The sequence below is a fragment of the Hippocampus bargibanti genome, linkage group LG05 (genome assembly GCF_051943395.1).
Source record: "Hippocampus bargibanti isolate YZ-2025 linkage group LG05, ASM5194339v1, whole genome shotgun sequence".
Taxonomy (NCBI): domain Eukaryota; kingdom Metazoa; phylum Chordata; class Actinopteri; order Syngnathiformes; family Syngnathidae; genus Hippocampus; species Hippocampus bargibanti.
The window spans coordinates 21,742,898-21,759,893 of NC_142738.1; the positions used below are offsets into that span (position 1 = coordinate 21,742,898).

At 41.2% G+C, this 16,996-nt stretch overlaps 1 protein-coding gene across 3 annotated transcripts in view; it reads left to right on the forward strand.

Annotated features, from left to right (window-relative positions):
* b4galnt4a (beta-1,4-N-acetyl-galactosaminyltransferase 4a) overlaps positions 1 to 16,996 on the forward strand; it is a 192,130-nt gene that overhangs the window by 161,726 nt on the left and 13,408 nt on the right. For all 3 annotated transcript variants that reach the window (XM_088997298.1, XM_088997301.1, XM_088997300.1), the window contains 2 exons: positions 5,613 to 5,691; positions 12,230 to 12,296. In XM_088997298.1, coding sequence (XP_088853424.1) covers positions 5,613 to 5,691; positions 12,230 to 12,296 — 146 coding nt within the window. The remainder of the gene's footprint in view (positions 1 to 5,612; positions 5,692 to 12,229; positions 12,297 to 16,996) is intronic.

Consider the following 16,996-nt stretch of genomic DNA (forward strand, 5'->3'; position numbering starts at 1 on the left):
GAGGATGAAGTGGAGGGAGGGGAATGGGCATCAAAGATATACGAAGGCTGCAGGGGGAGGGAGCAGCATGAGCAGTATGCAATGCATGAGAAATGGATTGAAGACACAGTGAGAGCGCAAGTTGGTGAAAAGTGAAGTTTGTGCATCTCCTTGGGGCAGCTCTAAACACTGCGATCACGACTGTCCTACTGAGGAGGAGGCTAAATCAAGAGCTGGGGTGGCAAGTCAGATAGCATTAATTAGAAAATGAGGAAATTGCTGAGCCCCGAGGACACATTTCAGTTGTGTGCTGAGAGGGAGAACAATGAAAAGACAGCTGGCATTTTTTGCAAGGGCAGAAGGTGTCTTAAGATGGCACTCTTGGGGATTCATCGTGTGTGCATACAAGTTGTGTATGTGTGTACCACTGTGGATCAAAGTGTCCCCATATCCTGTGCTCTTGGTTTATATCTTTGGCAATAGCAGCCTAACAGTTGTTTTTAGCATTAATCTCTGCAGCTAAAAATAACCAAACCTCCACAATACACTTCACATCATTTATGCGTGAGCTGCGTGCCCCTATTTTCATCCTCCTTTCAATACTGCATTCAATATTTCACGAGAATAGGAAAGCTTCGAAGTTCAAGCCTCAACGCACAAACCAGAAAAGGTGTGATGACTTTGCAGCACATTTAATTGTTTTTTTTCCATTTGAGTCCTTACCCACTGCTTGGCTTCAAATTGCAAATCTTTCAGGAATCCAAACGAATTGCAGAAGATTGATTCAATGGTGCTGGGCTTTTATATTAGTTGCCAGAAATGTTTAAGTTCTCTATCTTTACATTTCTTTCGTAGGAAGAGGCAATATTTTCTTACTGAGAAGTTTCATAACTTGAGCATTTCTTATGAAGAATCATTTGTATGTAGTGGTACCACTGCATCCTTTTGTTCTAAGAAATAAAGTACTGTAGATACATTTTCTTATTGTCTGACTGAGAATAACATCTTCAGTCAGGGCCCTCAATTCATTTGCATAATTGGAACAAAAGCTATGACGGATTTATTTTTACTGGTCGGGGGTTCCATTCAAAACCTGCTACTGTCAAGATCTGGTTGGCGACCAACGGGGGGCGCTGTCGCCCCCGCCTACACCTCACAGGTGCTGGTCGTCCCGATCAGTTTGGCCACCAGCGGGTAGCGACGTCAGCCCTGCCGGCAGCCTCGCAGGTGCTGGTCGTTATAATCAATAACACTTAAAAGGACACCTGGCACGATCATCCGGTGCCGATTCATTGTTTGTTTGCTGCTTGGTTGCAGCATGCATCGTGTACGTGTTTGTTTAACCTTGGCGGGCTTTTACTTTTGGTCTTCTTTTGCTACTTTGTATTTTTTCCATTCAGATCATTTTGATGTTTTACATTTTGGTCCTGCTGACTTTATTTTAATACAATTTGTCAAACAACCTCCTGCTCCCTCCTGCCTGCTTTTTGGGATCCGCACCCGCCATCACCACCTTGCAAACCGTGACAGCTACTGTTTTGAACCCACCTGCTCTGAGTAAGAACTGTGCACATTGTTATGTACACTTTATCATGTTGTAGGACGTAGACCACATCTTTCAGGAATTTCTGGAATACAGCCTGGTTCCAAGAAGAAACACTTCAAACTAGGCTAATTACTCAGGAAATGAGACTTTTGTTCTGTGTGCTCCTCTGATCTATGGTCATATGAAAATAGCTTTTCTTTTCCTCCGCCTGTTCACTTACACTTCACTGGTTCTTTTCTGAGAGAGTTGAATCAAAATTATGTGTCAGTGAGATGTATTAATTTTAAGTTATTTCTTTGTTTCCCCCATTCATTGCAACCACTCCTCCTTCATCTTTCATACCACACGAGTGTCTTCATTTGGTTCGAACCAAACTGCATGATCCATCACTGGGAAACTGCCAAAAATATTCTTAAACATGCTTATGCACACACACACGTGCGCACACACACACATAAACGGTCGAAACTACTATCCACACACTCCTCAATTCAATTTAGCTCCCATCTGACCAAGCATTACACAATTTGATCATTGTTATTATTCCATTGTATAAATATATAAATAAATAATATAAATAAATAAATATTCATGTTTTTGCTATCTGATCATTTTTAATTTTTGTCAATGTAAGCAATGCCCTCCCTATAAGCAAGGAGCTTAGACGGTGATTAGGTGGCATTACCTGGTAAAAAGTCACTTGTGCTGGCATCTCAGCCACTGTGAGGGATGAGCAGCACTCATGAGAGGCTTAACCTCTTAGGCTCCTGTCATTGATCACCCACATGATGACGACAACGTGTGCACATGGCATAACTGGTGACACTCCTCCAACATCCTTTGCTCTTTTCATTTTACTCTGTCCCCCTACACTGTTGGTGGAGGCCTGAAGGCGCACATTGTGTCATTGGACACAGACATGGTTAAGCATACACTAGCTTTTTTAAAAAAACAATGTTTTATTTTCATTTTAAAGACTCCCCCGGTGCGCCTTTTTTTAGTCACCATTTCAGATTTTTCTTGCCTTAACATGAGGGTGCCAAATGTTGAGTCTGTGTGTCATCTCCCAAATACATGTTACCATGCTTCATGCAGGTTGTGGTGAACACTGACAAGTCTCCACTGAAGAGATTCGAGGGGCAACCAATTGCATATTAAATTTGAATTAATGAGATTCACAAAACATTGCAATCTTGTAACAATCAGTTGGACTCACTTTTCTTGATGAAAATTACATTTTTATATCATTCCTGACTGGCTCACAACATGACATTGATTGTAATGCACATTTGATTGTGCGTTTCCTGGTCTCTTCCTGATGAGTCCCTGCCGAGCCTAAAGCCTTTTGTCTTTGGAAAAGAATATATTCGTACATTGTGTCATAAAAAACTACAACAAACATGAGTCAAGCGCAAACAAAAAATAAGAGGGTGGAAAAACTCATTTCTGCCTAGAATGTGATTCTGCGTTTTTTTGAGCGTCTTCTATTTTTTCCTTCAAATCCAAAACAGAGTTCAGCAAAGAGGATGTGCTGGTTTTTGTTTCAGCTGCGAGACAGACGGGGGGAACAGCTTCAAAGAATATTGAAACATAGACAGAAAAAGAACTGATAAAGGCACCACATAGTGAATTACTTTAGAAACAGAGACGCAAACATTAATGAAGTATTCATTATTTTCCTTGAAATATCACATGTTCCAAAAACATGTATAGGAGGTTAATGAAACACTCGAAATTGTCTGTAGGTGTGATCGTGAATGTGAATGGTTGTTTGTATGCCTGTACCCTGCAATTGGCTGGTAACTAGGTCAGGTTGTCTCCAGCCTACTGCCCAAAGACAGCTGTGATAGCTGCAGCACACCTGCAGCTTTCGTGAGGATAAGTGACATGATGGATGAGTGGACATATAGAAAATGTTTCATTGCAACCGGTGACGGCAATCATGCATGATTTTGGCTTCCTCCCTCGTTTAAAAAAAAACACTAATGTTAATTGAAGACTTTGGTTGACACGTGGCCTGCGATCGGCTTGTGACCACTGCAATGTTGACCGTGCTTCTTGCCGAAAGTCTTCTAAGAACCATTCAATCATACCCGTGACCCTCATGGGACAAGAATGACGGAAAATAGATTGGATGGATGTGATTTTTGAAATGTGAACATGACTCATTTGATGCTCACCAGGTCCACTGAGGTCTCACATTATATGTATGCTCATATATCATGTTAAGTCATGAATGGCAGCTATTTTATTAGGTATTAGGCAACTTTTTTTTGTCAATCATTAAAAAACATGGACAAAATAAAATAGTGATTTAAAATTAGTTTTCTCTTTCACTTGCACTTTGTCCTTGGAAGAGCTGTTGTTTTTCTTTAAAATGGCCCTCCGCAGAGCAGTTTTTTTCCTTGAGTTCGGTTCCTTTTTTTTAACAAATCGACAAGAAATCACCTGTCCTGTGTAAAATCCATTGTGCATTCTGTTGCCTCAAATTTGTTGATTTGTGATATAAAAATTAGTGTAGCCAAGACATGCATGTGAAAGGATCATTTTGGAATGTTTGCAGTCATATAATTATTCATATAATAATTATTCATATAATTATTATTTTTGAACCCCCCCCCAAAAAAAAAAAAAAAATAAACAAGGCTTAAGGCAAATAACTATTACCCTACGCCATTTTGATTTCTGGCTTCTTTTGTTTTAGTTTTTTTATTGTTATTTTGATGGTTAGTTAATTTAAATATTGATTTGGGAACAATTTAGCATGTGTGTGCATGCGTGCACATATTGTGTGTGCATGTGCGTGTGTGCGTGTGTGTGTGTGCGCGTGCGTGTGTGTGTGTGTGTGCGTGTGTGTGTGTGTGTGTGTGTGTGTGTGTGTGTGTGTGTGTGTGTGTGTGTGTGTGTGTGTGTGTGTGTGTGTGTGTGTGTGCACTATTGCATTTAAGGAAGAAATAATTGCAAAATATGAAGGAGGTGTGCGAGTGTCTGATCTGGCGAGGGAATACAGCATGGCGAAATCTAAGATCAGTACGATATTAAAGAATAAGGAGGCTGTGAAATGTTGTGATGTGACTGTGGGAGTGAGAGCAAGTGTCTAAGTGGGCTGCGATAAGAATCAGCACCTCCAAATCTGAGACAATGCTTCTCAGTCGTAAAAGGGTGGAGTGCCCTCTCCGGGTCGGGGAGGAGATTTTGCCTAAAGTGGAGGAGTTTAAGTATCTGGGAGTCTTGTTCACGAATGAGGGTGTGAGGCAGCGAGAGGTCGACAGCGGGATCGGCGCGGCATCTGCTGTGATGTGGACTTGTACCGATCTGTCGTAGTGAAGAAGGAGCTCAGCCAAAAAGCAAAGCTCTCAATTTACCCTCATCTATGGTCACAAGCTATGGGTTGTGTCCTAAAGAACGAGATCCCGGATGCTAGCGGCCGAAATGAGCTTTCTCCATAGGGTGTCCGGGCTCTCCCTTAGAGATAAGGTGAGAAGCACTGTCATCCGGGAGGGGCTCAGAATCGAGCCGCTTCTCCTCCACATAGAGAGCAGCCAGATGAGGTGACTCGGGCATCTGATTCGGATGCCCCCAGGACGTCTCCCTGGTGAGGTGTTCCGAGCATGCCCCAGTGGCAGGAGACCCCGGGGACGACCCAGGACACGCTGGAGAGACTATGTCTCCTAGCTTGCATGGGAACGCCTCGGGATCCTATCTAGAAGAAGTGGCTGGGGAGAGGGAAGTCTGGGCTTCCATACTGAAGCTGCTGCCCCCGCGACCCGACCCCAGATAAGCGGCCAAGATGGATGGATGGATGGCATTTAGAAACTTCATGCATTTTGTATTTCTGTGGGTTGTCTATGTGTGATGTTAAAATAGACTTATGTGTGACTCATATGCAAAGAATATAGAAATCAGGAAAGGAGCAAATAACCTTTTCACAGTGCTGAACATATTATGCACAGTCTGCAGCGTCACAGCTGCGCTTGCAGTTTTTTTTTCAAAGCAGATCATTAGGTGAAAATCCCATTTCGGTGTCACATAAGTAACACGCGCTGTCTCACTCTCTCTCTGTCTGTCTGTCTCTCTCTGCCTTCAGCCTGATGTCCTCTCGACGCTACTACTTTGAGATTCTTCACAAGCAGGATGACAAGGGCTCGGATCACGTGGAGGTTGGGGTGAGTGTAAATGAGAAAACACGTTCATTTATCTTCTGTTTTTCATGCTTTCGGGGGTCTTTTCTTATTGCATATGGGATTGCTTTGAAAACTTGCATTTTGCTCTTCGTGACACTTTGCGGTGTGTGGAATGACATGTTCGGCATGTAACAAATCCTCATCCGTCTGACAGTCTTTTTTGCTTCCTTTTCAGCTGTTTTGTAATTAATGTCTGGTTTTCCAGTGTGGTATGTTTGAACATAGACTCACATTAAACTTTATGTTGATATAATGGATCAAAATCGCTCCATACTTTGCATTTAATGCAAAATTGATGATCGACTCTAATCTCATAATTTGTGCACTCTATCAGTTACATCATTGGTTGGACCCACGAAAAAAAAAAGACATAACACCACTTCTTTTACTTCAATGTGGTTCTCTGCTGCCATATTATATAAGGTAGCATAGAAGATAATGTATATTTAGCTGTGTCTCACATCTTGTTAGCTTTGTGTTTGGAAGCGGGTGTTCTGACACTGCGCCCTAAACCATCCAATTACTGTAATAATGTTCTTGTAGTTTTTTTTTTCAACTGGTCAAAAGTGTCAACACCATTTTCTTTTGTTTCCTTAAATAACTAGCTCCGTTAAGTGTGTTGTTCATTCCCTCTCAAGATATATTTATTTCAAAATAGCATCTACATGAACTTCCCAACCACTCACAAATGCAACCAGCGGGCAGGCGTGTTGTTTGAAAAAACACGGAAATAGCTTCATCGTTGACTAGAGACACTAAACGTTTGCTACAAAAGGATACGATAGATTGTGTGTGTATGTGCGTGTGTGCGTGTTTTTGTGTGTTTGCGTGTGTGTTGGTCTTTTTGTTCAGCTGCAATCATAATAATGATGGTGATGAGGTTGATGAAGGGCGGTCACCACTTTTGTACATACATTGTTTTTTTTTTACAAGACTCAGGTTATCCTCATCACAGTGACTGATATGACTGTATCTTCTTCCTCTTTTCCCAGTCCCATTTTGATAATCCCTTTCTTTGTTACTTTCTCTCCATTTCCAAACAGCTCCCTTTCTCTAACTGGCCACCTCTTTTTGTATTTTGATCCTCCATGAAACCTTCTGAGATTTCCCTGCGTCTTAATGTTCTGAATTGTCTTACCGGATTTCTTGTGCCACAATAATTGGAACTCTGCCCCCTTCAACTGTGCCTCTTCAGTCTGTACATTCTATAATTTCATTCAGTGACTACAACTGCATTTTTGTCTGTGTGATATTATAATTGCTTTGATTAATTTAAATTGTATGTGATAAAGAACACAGAAATCAGAAAGGGGACAAATACTATTTCACAGTAATGCATATGTCGTATGTATGCCAAATAAAAATACTACCTGCACTATGGCCTTATAATGGTAATTAAGCATTTTTTTTTATTCAATACTGTGGCCAGTACTGTTTTTATGGTTCATTGGTGGTGCATGGGATATTATCACGAATAATAAAACAGGAGCATAATGTGAACGAGGACATGGCAATAAATCAAATTTGTTTTGTTTAATGTGGCATTTTAAAAATCATGGATTTCAAAATTAGCTTATTCGGGAAATCGAGGTGCATATAAATAAAACTACTCTTTTTCTGCTCTTCAGACGTCAGTAGCTAATGTCTGCTTTCTGCCTCTCTACTACTTCTGCCATGCAGCCCACTCACCCGGCTCACATTATGTCTGCCGTTGAAGCTGAAGAGTTGATACCAAGAAAAGGGACTCGTGTTACATCCATTAAATGGAAGATGTGTTTACCAATGTCACTCACTAAACTACTTAATTCAAACACATTATGCTAAAGTTGTAAATAGCATTTTTTTGCATGAGCTTTGAACATTCTGCACAGGATTTCTGAAAATGTACTTGTCCAGAATGAAACGAAGAAATATACATTTAATTTTTTGGCAATATCACAGCCAACATCTGTATTTGCATTAACACCTTTGGTTATGAGGATTGAAATTGTGCGTTGCCTATCAAGCAACTGATTGTTGTTTATAAATGGATTACTGCACCTGTAGAGCATTCCTTAAACCTTTGGCCAAAAATCTTTCAATCGACATCTCCCCTTTTGAGAGTATATTTACGAGTGCATGTACATAAAGTATCATAGCTAAAATACTTTCCAAATACTTATATAAATGTCCTTTTTCTGTGCGACAAGTTACGCTTTTCAAGTTCCCTCGTTCTGTCCCTTCATAAAATACAAATCACTCCCATCGATCTTTGAGGCAATTAAAGTGGTTTATGCTCATCGAAACAATTTAATGAAAGTTATGAAGGTCATGTACGAAATCATGATAGTGTGTGTGTGTGTGTGTGTGTGTGTGTGTGTGTGTGTGTGTGTGTGTGTGTGTGTGTGTGTGTGTGTGTGTGTGTGTGTGTGTGTGTGTGTGTGTGCGCGTGCGTGTGTGTGCGCGCGCGCACATGCACGTTTGCGTGTGAGCGTGTCCGTAGGTGAGTGGGCGAGACCGATGTTGCACTTGGTTTTTATTTGGCCCTCTCGAGATTTAACAGGAAAGATATTTCACACAACTACAAAAAGTTATTGCAAGTGGCCCACAACAGCATCTACACACAACTCACAAATCCACATAAAATCAGACACTCATTTGTTGTGTAGCATTTCCTGAATTCACAGCATTTTCTGCCCTCTGTGTTGTATGTCAGGCTGTGATTGTGTGGCCAAAGGTTAGATGTGAGAATGCATTTGTTTTGCAGTGCTTGTTATAAAGAAGAAATAATACAAAGGTGCAGACTTATCTTTGAGAAAGAAATGAAAACTTGCTCTTTCATGACTGGCCCATTTCTTTTCTATTGTGTGATGGAAGGCATAAGAGGAAAAAGGTGCGGAATGCATGCCAAAGTGAATGGAACGTACTTGTTGTGAGGAGCACCAGACCAATGAATATGGATTGTGTTGTTCTTTAAACTTGAGGAAGCAAATGAGAATAGAATTCCAGATACAGACTCACAAGATGCTAATGGTGAACCAATCAAATATTGTGATCATAGATAAAGGGCAAAGGAAAGCCGTTCGAGTAGATGTAGGGGTCACAAGTGATGCAAACAACAAAAGAAAAGAGGCGCACAGGTGTTGGGATAAATGATGGATCTCTTTCTGGTTCTGGGCTTGACGGAGTTTTATGATGAAACAACATCAGGGACCAAAGTGGTGAACAAAAAAGATTACTTTATTCTTGTAGACAACAGAAAGACATGTTTGGTCAAGGTGGGAAGGTCAAGAGATAGAGCCACCCCTTTCACCTGGTTTTATACATACAGTAGTGATGACATCATATCGACCGGGCCTATCAGCGACGAGGAGGGTCTAACATGATATCAGACTGAAAGTAAAGATGTTTAATAATGGTAGATACGCAAAGTTATCTAATAAACCACATACATCCATATTTAGACTAAACTAGAAATGAAGGAACATAGGATGTTTACGGATGTGTATATAAACGTTCTATCAACAAAAAACTAGAAAAATATCAAGGGCTCAGAAGGGAGCTGAAGTGAGCCCGGAAAGTAAATGTGACAGTTGTGCCTGTGGTGGTCGCGGCACTCGGGGCAGTGACCCCCAAACTAGATGGGGGGGGGGGGGGGGGGGTTAACAGATCCCGGTAACAACATGATATATCTCAGTCCAGAAAAGTGCAGTGCTGGCAACAGCAAGGATACTGCGAAGACCCCTCAAGCTTCCTGGCCTCTGGTAGAGGACGCAAGCTAAAATGGGGAACGGACATCACCCAAGGGGTGAGAGGGCGACAAGAAACACATTGCCTTAACCCTCTCGACCAGAGTCAAATCATGTTTTATTGAATCGTTATCCCACTGAACACTGAATTGAACAAACATGGACCAGCCTTGAATTGCAACCCACTCATAATATAGCGACACATATAATTTAGTCTTTGAAAGATGTACACCCCTCGCTAATGTTGTTTTGCTTTGAAGGCTGTCTAATTTATTCATTATTTTTCATTTTTTTGTTGCTAACGGGAGGTAAATAATCCAATTACAGAACCCATGGCCTCTGGGTATCCCAGACAACACTGGGAGGCTGTGAGTCCGAAGCGTGCATGGCAACACCATGGCAAAGGCACTCGGTCACACATCCTGCCTCTACAGTCCCTGTTAAACTGTTTCGTGGTGTGAAGACGGGTGCTTTTCCAAAGATATGTTTTTCATCTTCTTCTGTCAAGTCATCTACAGAACATTTTACCCGCTCATTTTTGTAACTGCAATTTCTGCCCTTCAATGACTGCTTATAACAGGGCTGTGCAAACGTTTTGCACAGAGGGGCCAGATTTGGTTTGCTGAAAATATGTGGAGGCTGACCAATTTCAATGACTTTAATTGTTCATTGTGTTTTATTCCATTTCCCAGTCTTCTTGTCGTTTGCATGTTTCTATTAGGTAGTACGTCTTGCTATTAAATTCCTTGAAAACACCCAGAGTCTTTTGGCAAATTAGCGTTACACAGTTATTTCATATTTCATTGGGAGGCCACTTTTTGACCAACTGTTCTTTTCTACATGTTTCCATTTTACAAATGGACTGCAAAGGGTCACACAAGGGGCCACACATAATTGATTTCATGCCAGAGGCAGCGTGCCAGTCGGAAGTTTATCATGGGTCATAAGTGGGCCCCAGACCGGTCTGTGGACATGCCGGGGTTATAACTTTATATCCCCTAAATATAACAGAATTCACCAATTATCAACTTTTTGGAAGAAAATACAATAGCATGTTTTATATACCGAGGTACATACATTTAATGTGGAACAAAATTGAGATGAGAAGTTTGGTGTGACCCTAGACAACTGTTCCTGTTTCTGGCATGGCCCCTTTAGAAAATTAATTGCCTACTTCTGGCCAAACGGGATAATATAGCTGAGATGGCAGGGCTTCTGCATCTGCATCAAGGGTTAGGTGTTACCTTAATGAATGTAAGGCATTTGCAGAAACATTTATTGCGTTCACATTCCAAATGAAGTTCTTTATTTGTTTTGTTGGTGTGGATGGGTGTAAATTTGTTGAATTGATTTCTTGTCACTGAACCGGTTTTTATCAGCATAAAGCAAAGCAGCAGTCATTAAATGGTGCCACTGAGAGAAGGACAAGGAAAAGAAGAAATCTGTGGCTTAATTAGCGGTGACAGCAAATGTGTAGGATTTAAATTCAGCCCTTTAATGTTCCCCTTTTATCGCTCCTGCCAGAAGTCTTTGACCATCTACCAATTAATACACATGCCATTCTTTGTGCATCTTCACATACTCCTTGGAAACTCACGCGCAAGACGAAACATACTCGCACAGGCACAATTGTGAGTCCACACTGCATCTGCCTCACACGTAGATTTGTGCCCTCTGCAGGCAGCCATGAAAGTTGTATCTTGTTTGTCTTTTCATTGTGAAAGTAAATTTGATACTACCTGCTTTGTAATCACTCTGATTCTGTTATGGTTCGACTCAAGTTCAAAGTCAAAGTCAGCTTTATGGTCAAATATGCTAATATGCATGACATACAGCACAGATTAAATTACTGTCCTCTTGGAACCAGCGCTGAAGGCACTTATAATGACTTTAACAAACATAATAAACACGAAAATGCCAAAGTTCAGCAGCTGTCAAATACACGTATTTGTAATTCCTACATATTTCAGTTTTAATCTGCATCAAACACTAATAATTAAAGGACAACCGACGTCCCCGGACAAGTTGTGTCCATAATTTGTAAAATCACTTCAAATGACTTCTACTGAGCGTATTTTAATAAGATTCCACCGCATATAGCTATATTTTACGTTTTAAGACTCGCGCTGAACATTCAGGAAGTCTTGTTTTTGAGTTGGTGACGAGTCAAATAACTAACCTCATTTTGTCAGTCTTATCTCATACATTCACTTTCTGTGTGACTATCGTTGGCATGAATTTGAGTTGGGAATGGAAAATCTCAGAAGGTGTCTGTGTGTGTGTGTGTGTGTGTGTGTGTGGGGTGAGGAGGGCGGGTGTTGCTTTTGTTTGGATCCTCAGGAATACACAGCAACAAATGACTTGTCTCCTGTAATTACGCCCAAGTTAACAAGAAGTGACTTGTTAATTGTTAAATCTGTTTAAAAAGAATTGTAGCTTGCCATTCCTTTTCTTGTGGGTTCCTCTCTGTTGTCACATCATTGTGTTGATTTAAATCACCAATTGTCATTGTTTATGGCCCATTTCTAAATCTACGGGCAATTCATATATTTGAAGCTATTTTTCACTCTGCTAAAGCCCAAAGTCATTGCTTTTATGTTTTACTTCTTTACTCCACCTAGTGTTTTGGTACCAAATCCCAACCATCTCATCAACCGTATAAAGTTGCTCAAATAAATAACAGTGATTGTCAGGGTGGACTATAAACTGTTTTATAAGATTTACGCATTTCAACTTGCTTAAGCATGTTTGCTCTTCTCAATCCATCCTTTCTCTTCTTTTTACACACACAGTGGCGTCCATTCCTCCCGGGTCTGAAATATGAAGTGATAGACTCGGCCTTCATCTCATTATATGCAGGTAAAAGTTTCATTTTTTGTGGGGGGGTTGAATTTTAAATGTGAGCTCTTCTCGTAGGACTTCTTTAGACTGAAGAAATGTTATTTACTCCAACTTTTGTTTTAAAGTAGTGGCACAGTTATTAAAATCAAGTTCAATATACATAAATAAACACACTAATGAAAAAGAAGACTACTCGTTTTAAAAGTAAACTCAACAACAGAACTTTAATTGAGTCAGTTTTCTGTCCATCAATTTTCTGAACCAGTCGTGAGGTTGGCAGCTGAGCTGTGGATGATCCCAGCTGACTTTGGGCAAGAGACAAGGTGCACCATCAATTGCTCACCATCCAGTTGCACTGTATACGTTACTGAATGTGTGTTTTATTCTAACTCAGCTCTGGCCACTAAATTGAGCTGCTGTCCATTAGTGTCAACCTGTTGTTTAGTGTCGCAAAAATGTGTTTTTGTGTTGTCTCATATGTCATGAACTGTTCTGTTGATGGCAGAGAGGGCACCTGCAGCAGCTCCTCTCGCCTGTGGTTGAGAGGACAGAAAATCCACCTATTCTGTGTACAGTGGGGCCTCGGCTTACGAACACCTTACCTTACGAACTTTTCGGTTTACGAACATCAAATTTATGAAAATTAAACCTTAAACCACTACTTTTCGCGATACACACCCACCACGGCTGACGGAGTGATCTTCGGATCTGGCGGAGTGATCTTCGGATCTTCGGCGCAAGCACACGGCCGAACAGCGCTCCAGCCGGCGCACCTTTCTACACCCACCCTTTCTGAATTTACACGTCGATCGCCTCCGAGGAGCTATTTGAAGATAATTTTTCTATTATTGGACCGAAAAAGACCGCACCACAGGTTTGTGTTCAGCCAAAGAAGACACAAAACAAAATCACAGTCGAGGAGAAGGAGATAATTGAAAAACCCGAATGAGGTGTCCGTTTGTGTGATTTAGTGGCCCAGTACGGCTAAGTCAACCATTGCTACCATTCACTGCAACAGAGACAATAAAACTTGGCACACTAAGAATAGCAATTGGTCACCGGGACTTTGTATCAGAATACTAAAACTGACATCAATTTGAACTCAGAGTTGTTTTAAGTGAGATAATCGTGCTATTATTTAAAACAAACGACTGTACTATATATCCTTATCCTGTTCAGAGTCACATCAGTAAGTATCCCATCTCACTTCGCAGTGATTGGTAGTCATGCCAAGCACACACTGTGGAGATACATACATACTGTGACTGAACGGAATCCCAACCTCCACAGAAATCAGCCAAGTGCAACGCTGCAAGTTTAACCGATGACCATATTGGTATGTGTCCACATGGAAACTAAAACTGAGTCGGTTAATAGTCCACAAAATCATGAAAAGATCAATGGGTTGTATATTGGATGACATTACTTCTATTTAAAACATTCACACCGCATCGAGAGAGAGAGAGAGAGAGAGAGAGAGAGAGAGAGAGAGAGAGAGAGAGAGAGAGAGAGAGAGAGAGAGAGAGAGAGAGAGAGAGAGAGAGAGAGAGAGAGAGGTACAGAGAGGTACAGAGAGAGAAAGCGTGAGAGAGTTAGAGAGAGCGTGAGAGAGTTAGTGAGAGCGTTAGAGAGTTAGTGAGAGAGTTAGAGAGTTAGTGAGAGTGAGAGACAGAGAGAGAGAGATCCACAATCACACATAATGAAGTTGTACTTAATAGAACAGGGGTCGGGAACCTTTTTGACTAAGAGAGCCATAAAAGTAAAATAATTAGAAATGTTTTTCAGCGAGAGCCACACGCACGCGCGCGCGCACAATCAAACGCTTGCGTGCGCGCACACACACGCGCGCACGCGCGGCCACTTTTCAACAAAATATCAGAATGTATTATTTAAAATAACTTTGTGATAGTACTCACTGTTAACATGGATGGTTTTCCGTTCCTCGTGTTTGGTAAAAATCCAGGAAAACGATCGGAATGAAATTCAATTTGCCGGTCCAGAGGCGAAGTTACTGCTAGCTAGCCTGCACACGGCTCATAAGCTTCCACACTTGCTATCTGCAATCTACTACGTTAACATGGGGCTTGTTAAAATGTCACTGACATTCGACTGTTTCATCGATGGTATTGTTTCATTGCAAATTAGAATCAGAACATTTTCTCTCCTCTAATGCTCCGGTGCTTTCACGCTGAAGTGCACTAGTTGGGCGTGAAGTGCACTAGTTGGGCGTTTACCTGTTTCAACATGACGGCCACTATCATCCAATCAACATGGCGCTTTCCGCCAACTGCAGCCCCAACGGGAAATGAACGACGAAAAAAACGACAATATGTATTATAATATGTAATATTTATCGGCGAGCCATATGCAATCATCAAAAGAGCCATATATGGCTCGCGAGCCATAGGTTCCCGACCCCTGTAATAGAATGACTTAAAGGACAACCGACATCACTTTTTTTGTTTCCTAGCTGACATCAGAAAAACGTTTTATAGCATATAAAATACCCAAAACACGCAGGATGATATTTTTAGTTAAATGCAAAACACCAATAAAAATGACTTTAAATGTCTAAAAACTATTTCAATTTGAAACCGGAAGTGGCCAGTTTAAGAAAGGTCCCGCCCCCTTGTTCGTGGTGTCACGCCAAGACGTCTTGCCTTGCTCGAGAATCAAAACAATGGCTTCAGATTCTGAGAAAATGCTTTCTTGTTACTCATCCAGTTATGAATATGATTCAAATATTTCTGAAGAGGAAAGCATACATGTTTGCAATCGATTAAATAAATTATTTTGTGTCATTTTGAGGCATCTGGAGAGAAATGTAGCACCCAGAAGATGGCGACAAAGCTCCGTGGAAATGGGCTGATTTTTCTCCTTGGCATTTTTGTCAGCAAATATCAAATAGTTGTTCGGTGTAACACACAACGTGTTGTGTTTTCCTTCTTATTTTGCTATCAACACGGATCAACACGAAGTTTTCAGACCAAACAAAGTACCGCAAAATGCATTGAGGTGATGAAAGGACTGCCACAGTATGTCCTTTCTCGGTCAGGGGTGTTCCTTCCGTGACGTAACGTCAGGACTTGTCACCAACTCAAAAACAAGACTTCCGGAATATTCAGTGCGAGTCTTAAAACGTAAAATATAGCTATATGCGGTGGAATCTTTGTAAAATACGCTCAGTAGAAGTCATTTGAAGCGATTTTACAAATTATGGACACAACTTGTCCGGAGGCGTTTGTCCTTTAATTATTTGTTTCATTTCAGTATCATCTAAAAACTAAATAAAAATAAAATTGAAATAAAAAAATAAACCACATATATGTCAATATGTAGTCAATTTGTATGCAGGTGGAGGTGTTTGCGAGCTGGCTATTGATTTGCTCTGAGATGAGATGGAAGTACTAGCACATGGCTGCTGAATGACAGTTGTGAGTACATCGCAGCACCACATTGAGACAAACAGACTGAATGCTAAAAGGCCCCCGAGGTACTTTTGGGGGTCATGTACTCGCTCATCACAACTGGGAGCGGGATCTGCGACTTCACTTTGGTTGTTGATTTCCAGTGTCCCTGAGTATAAATTGCTTATGATTTGACCTTTAATGCCTTGAGTTAGATAAGCCCGTAGTTCTTGACCTCCTTGGAGCAATGATATGTGAAATATTGATGAGATGGACCCTCAGAGACATGGTCATAGCAAACCAAGGTCATACCCTAAATTCTACACAAATAGAGCATATTCCTCAATGGGAGTCAGCAGATATTGAAAAAAGTTAATACTTTTGTCGTTGTGGAAAACAGGTATGTAAACAACAGATGTCTCTGATTGCCCTGAAAAGGATTTTAAAAAACGAGTGCCCTTTGTTTAATGCAGAATGTGTGCACTGTGCATCACCAATCTTAATTCTTAAAGGATAAAATGTTGTTGCCGTGGTATTTCTCCTATCAGACCTCGCATCTGACGTGCCATTAATCACACATGCCTCCTCCTCCCTCTATCCTATTGATTAGTGTAATTATGATTCTCCTCTGCGCTGTATTGTTTTACTTCCAACTTTTTCTTTTTTTGCACAGAATTTGTGAAAAGATAAAACAGAATTATGATGCGTTTAATAGCTAAGGTTAGCTCCCTACACGTTGACTCGCTATCCCACTGTTATCTCCAAGTTTTGGGGCAATGGATGGTACATATTATGCAACGTTGAGCCGGGAGTTGATTGTTCGTGGCCACTCGGATGAGACGATCATAATGTACTCGTTCCGTCGAAAGGCTGATACGCGGCCAGGCAGTGTAATCCGGTGATTAGCCAAACCCACCCACCATACTCGGACCCCATCAGTTGTGTTGATGGCCAGCTTTAACCAGTCCAGGTTGCATAGTTTGAGAGACTTTGCCCAAAATATCCTGCCCCGTCGTATTTGCTTTGAGACTTTGGAGGGCTGCCAGCCCCTTGCTCATCTCAAAGTTTGCGTTAACTCAACAAAGTTGCGCTGTGTCCTGCACACCCGTGATCTCATTCAGTGCTCGTGAAAATAATTCAAATACGTTCATTTTAACACGTGACGTCTTCGATACGGCTGATGGTTTTTGCTCCCTTATAGACTGGCTAGCCCAAACAGGTGACTGGTTCACCTGTTTGGGCTAGCTTTCGGGTTGAATTTTTTTCCAATTTGTCCAAGCAAGCTACTTGTCTTCGTCAGGGGATTCATAG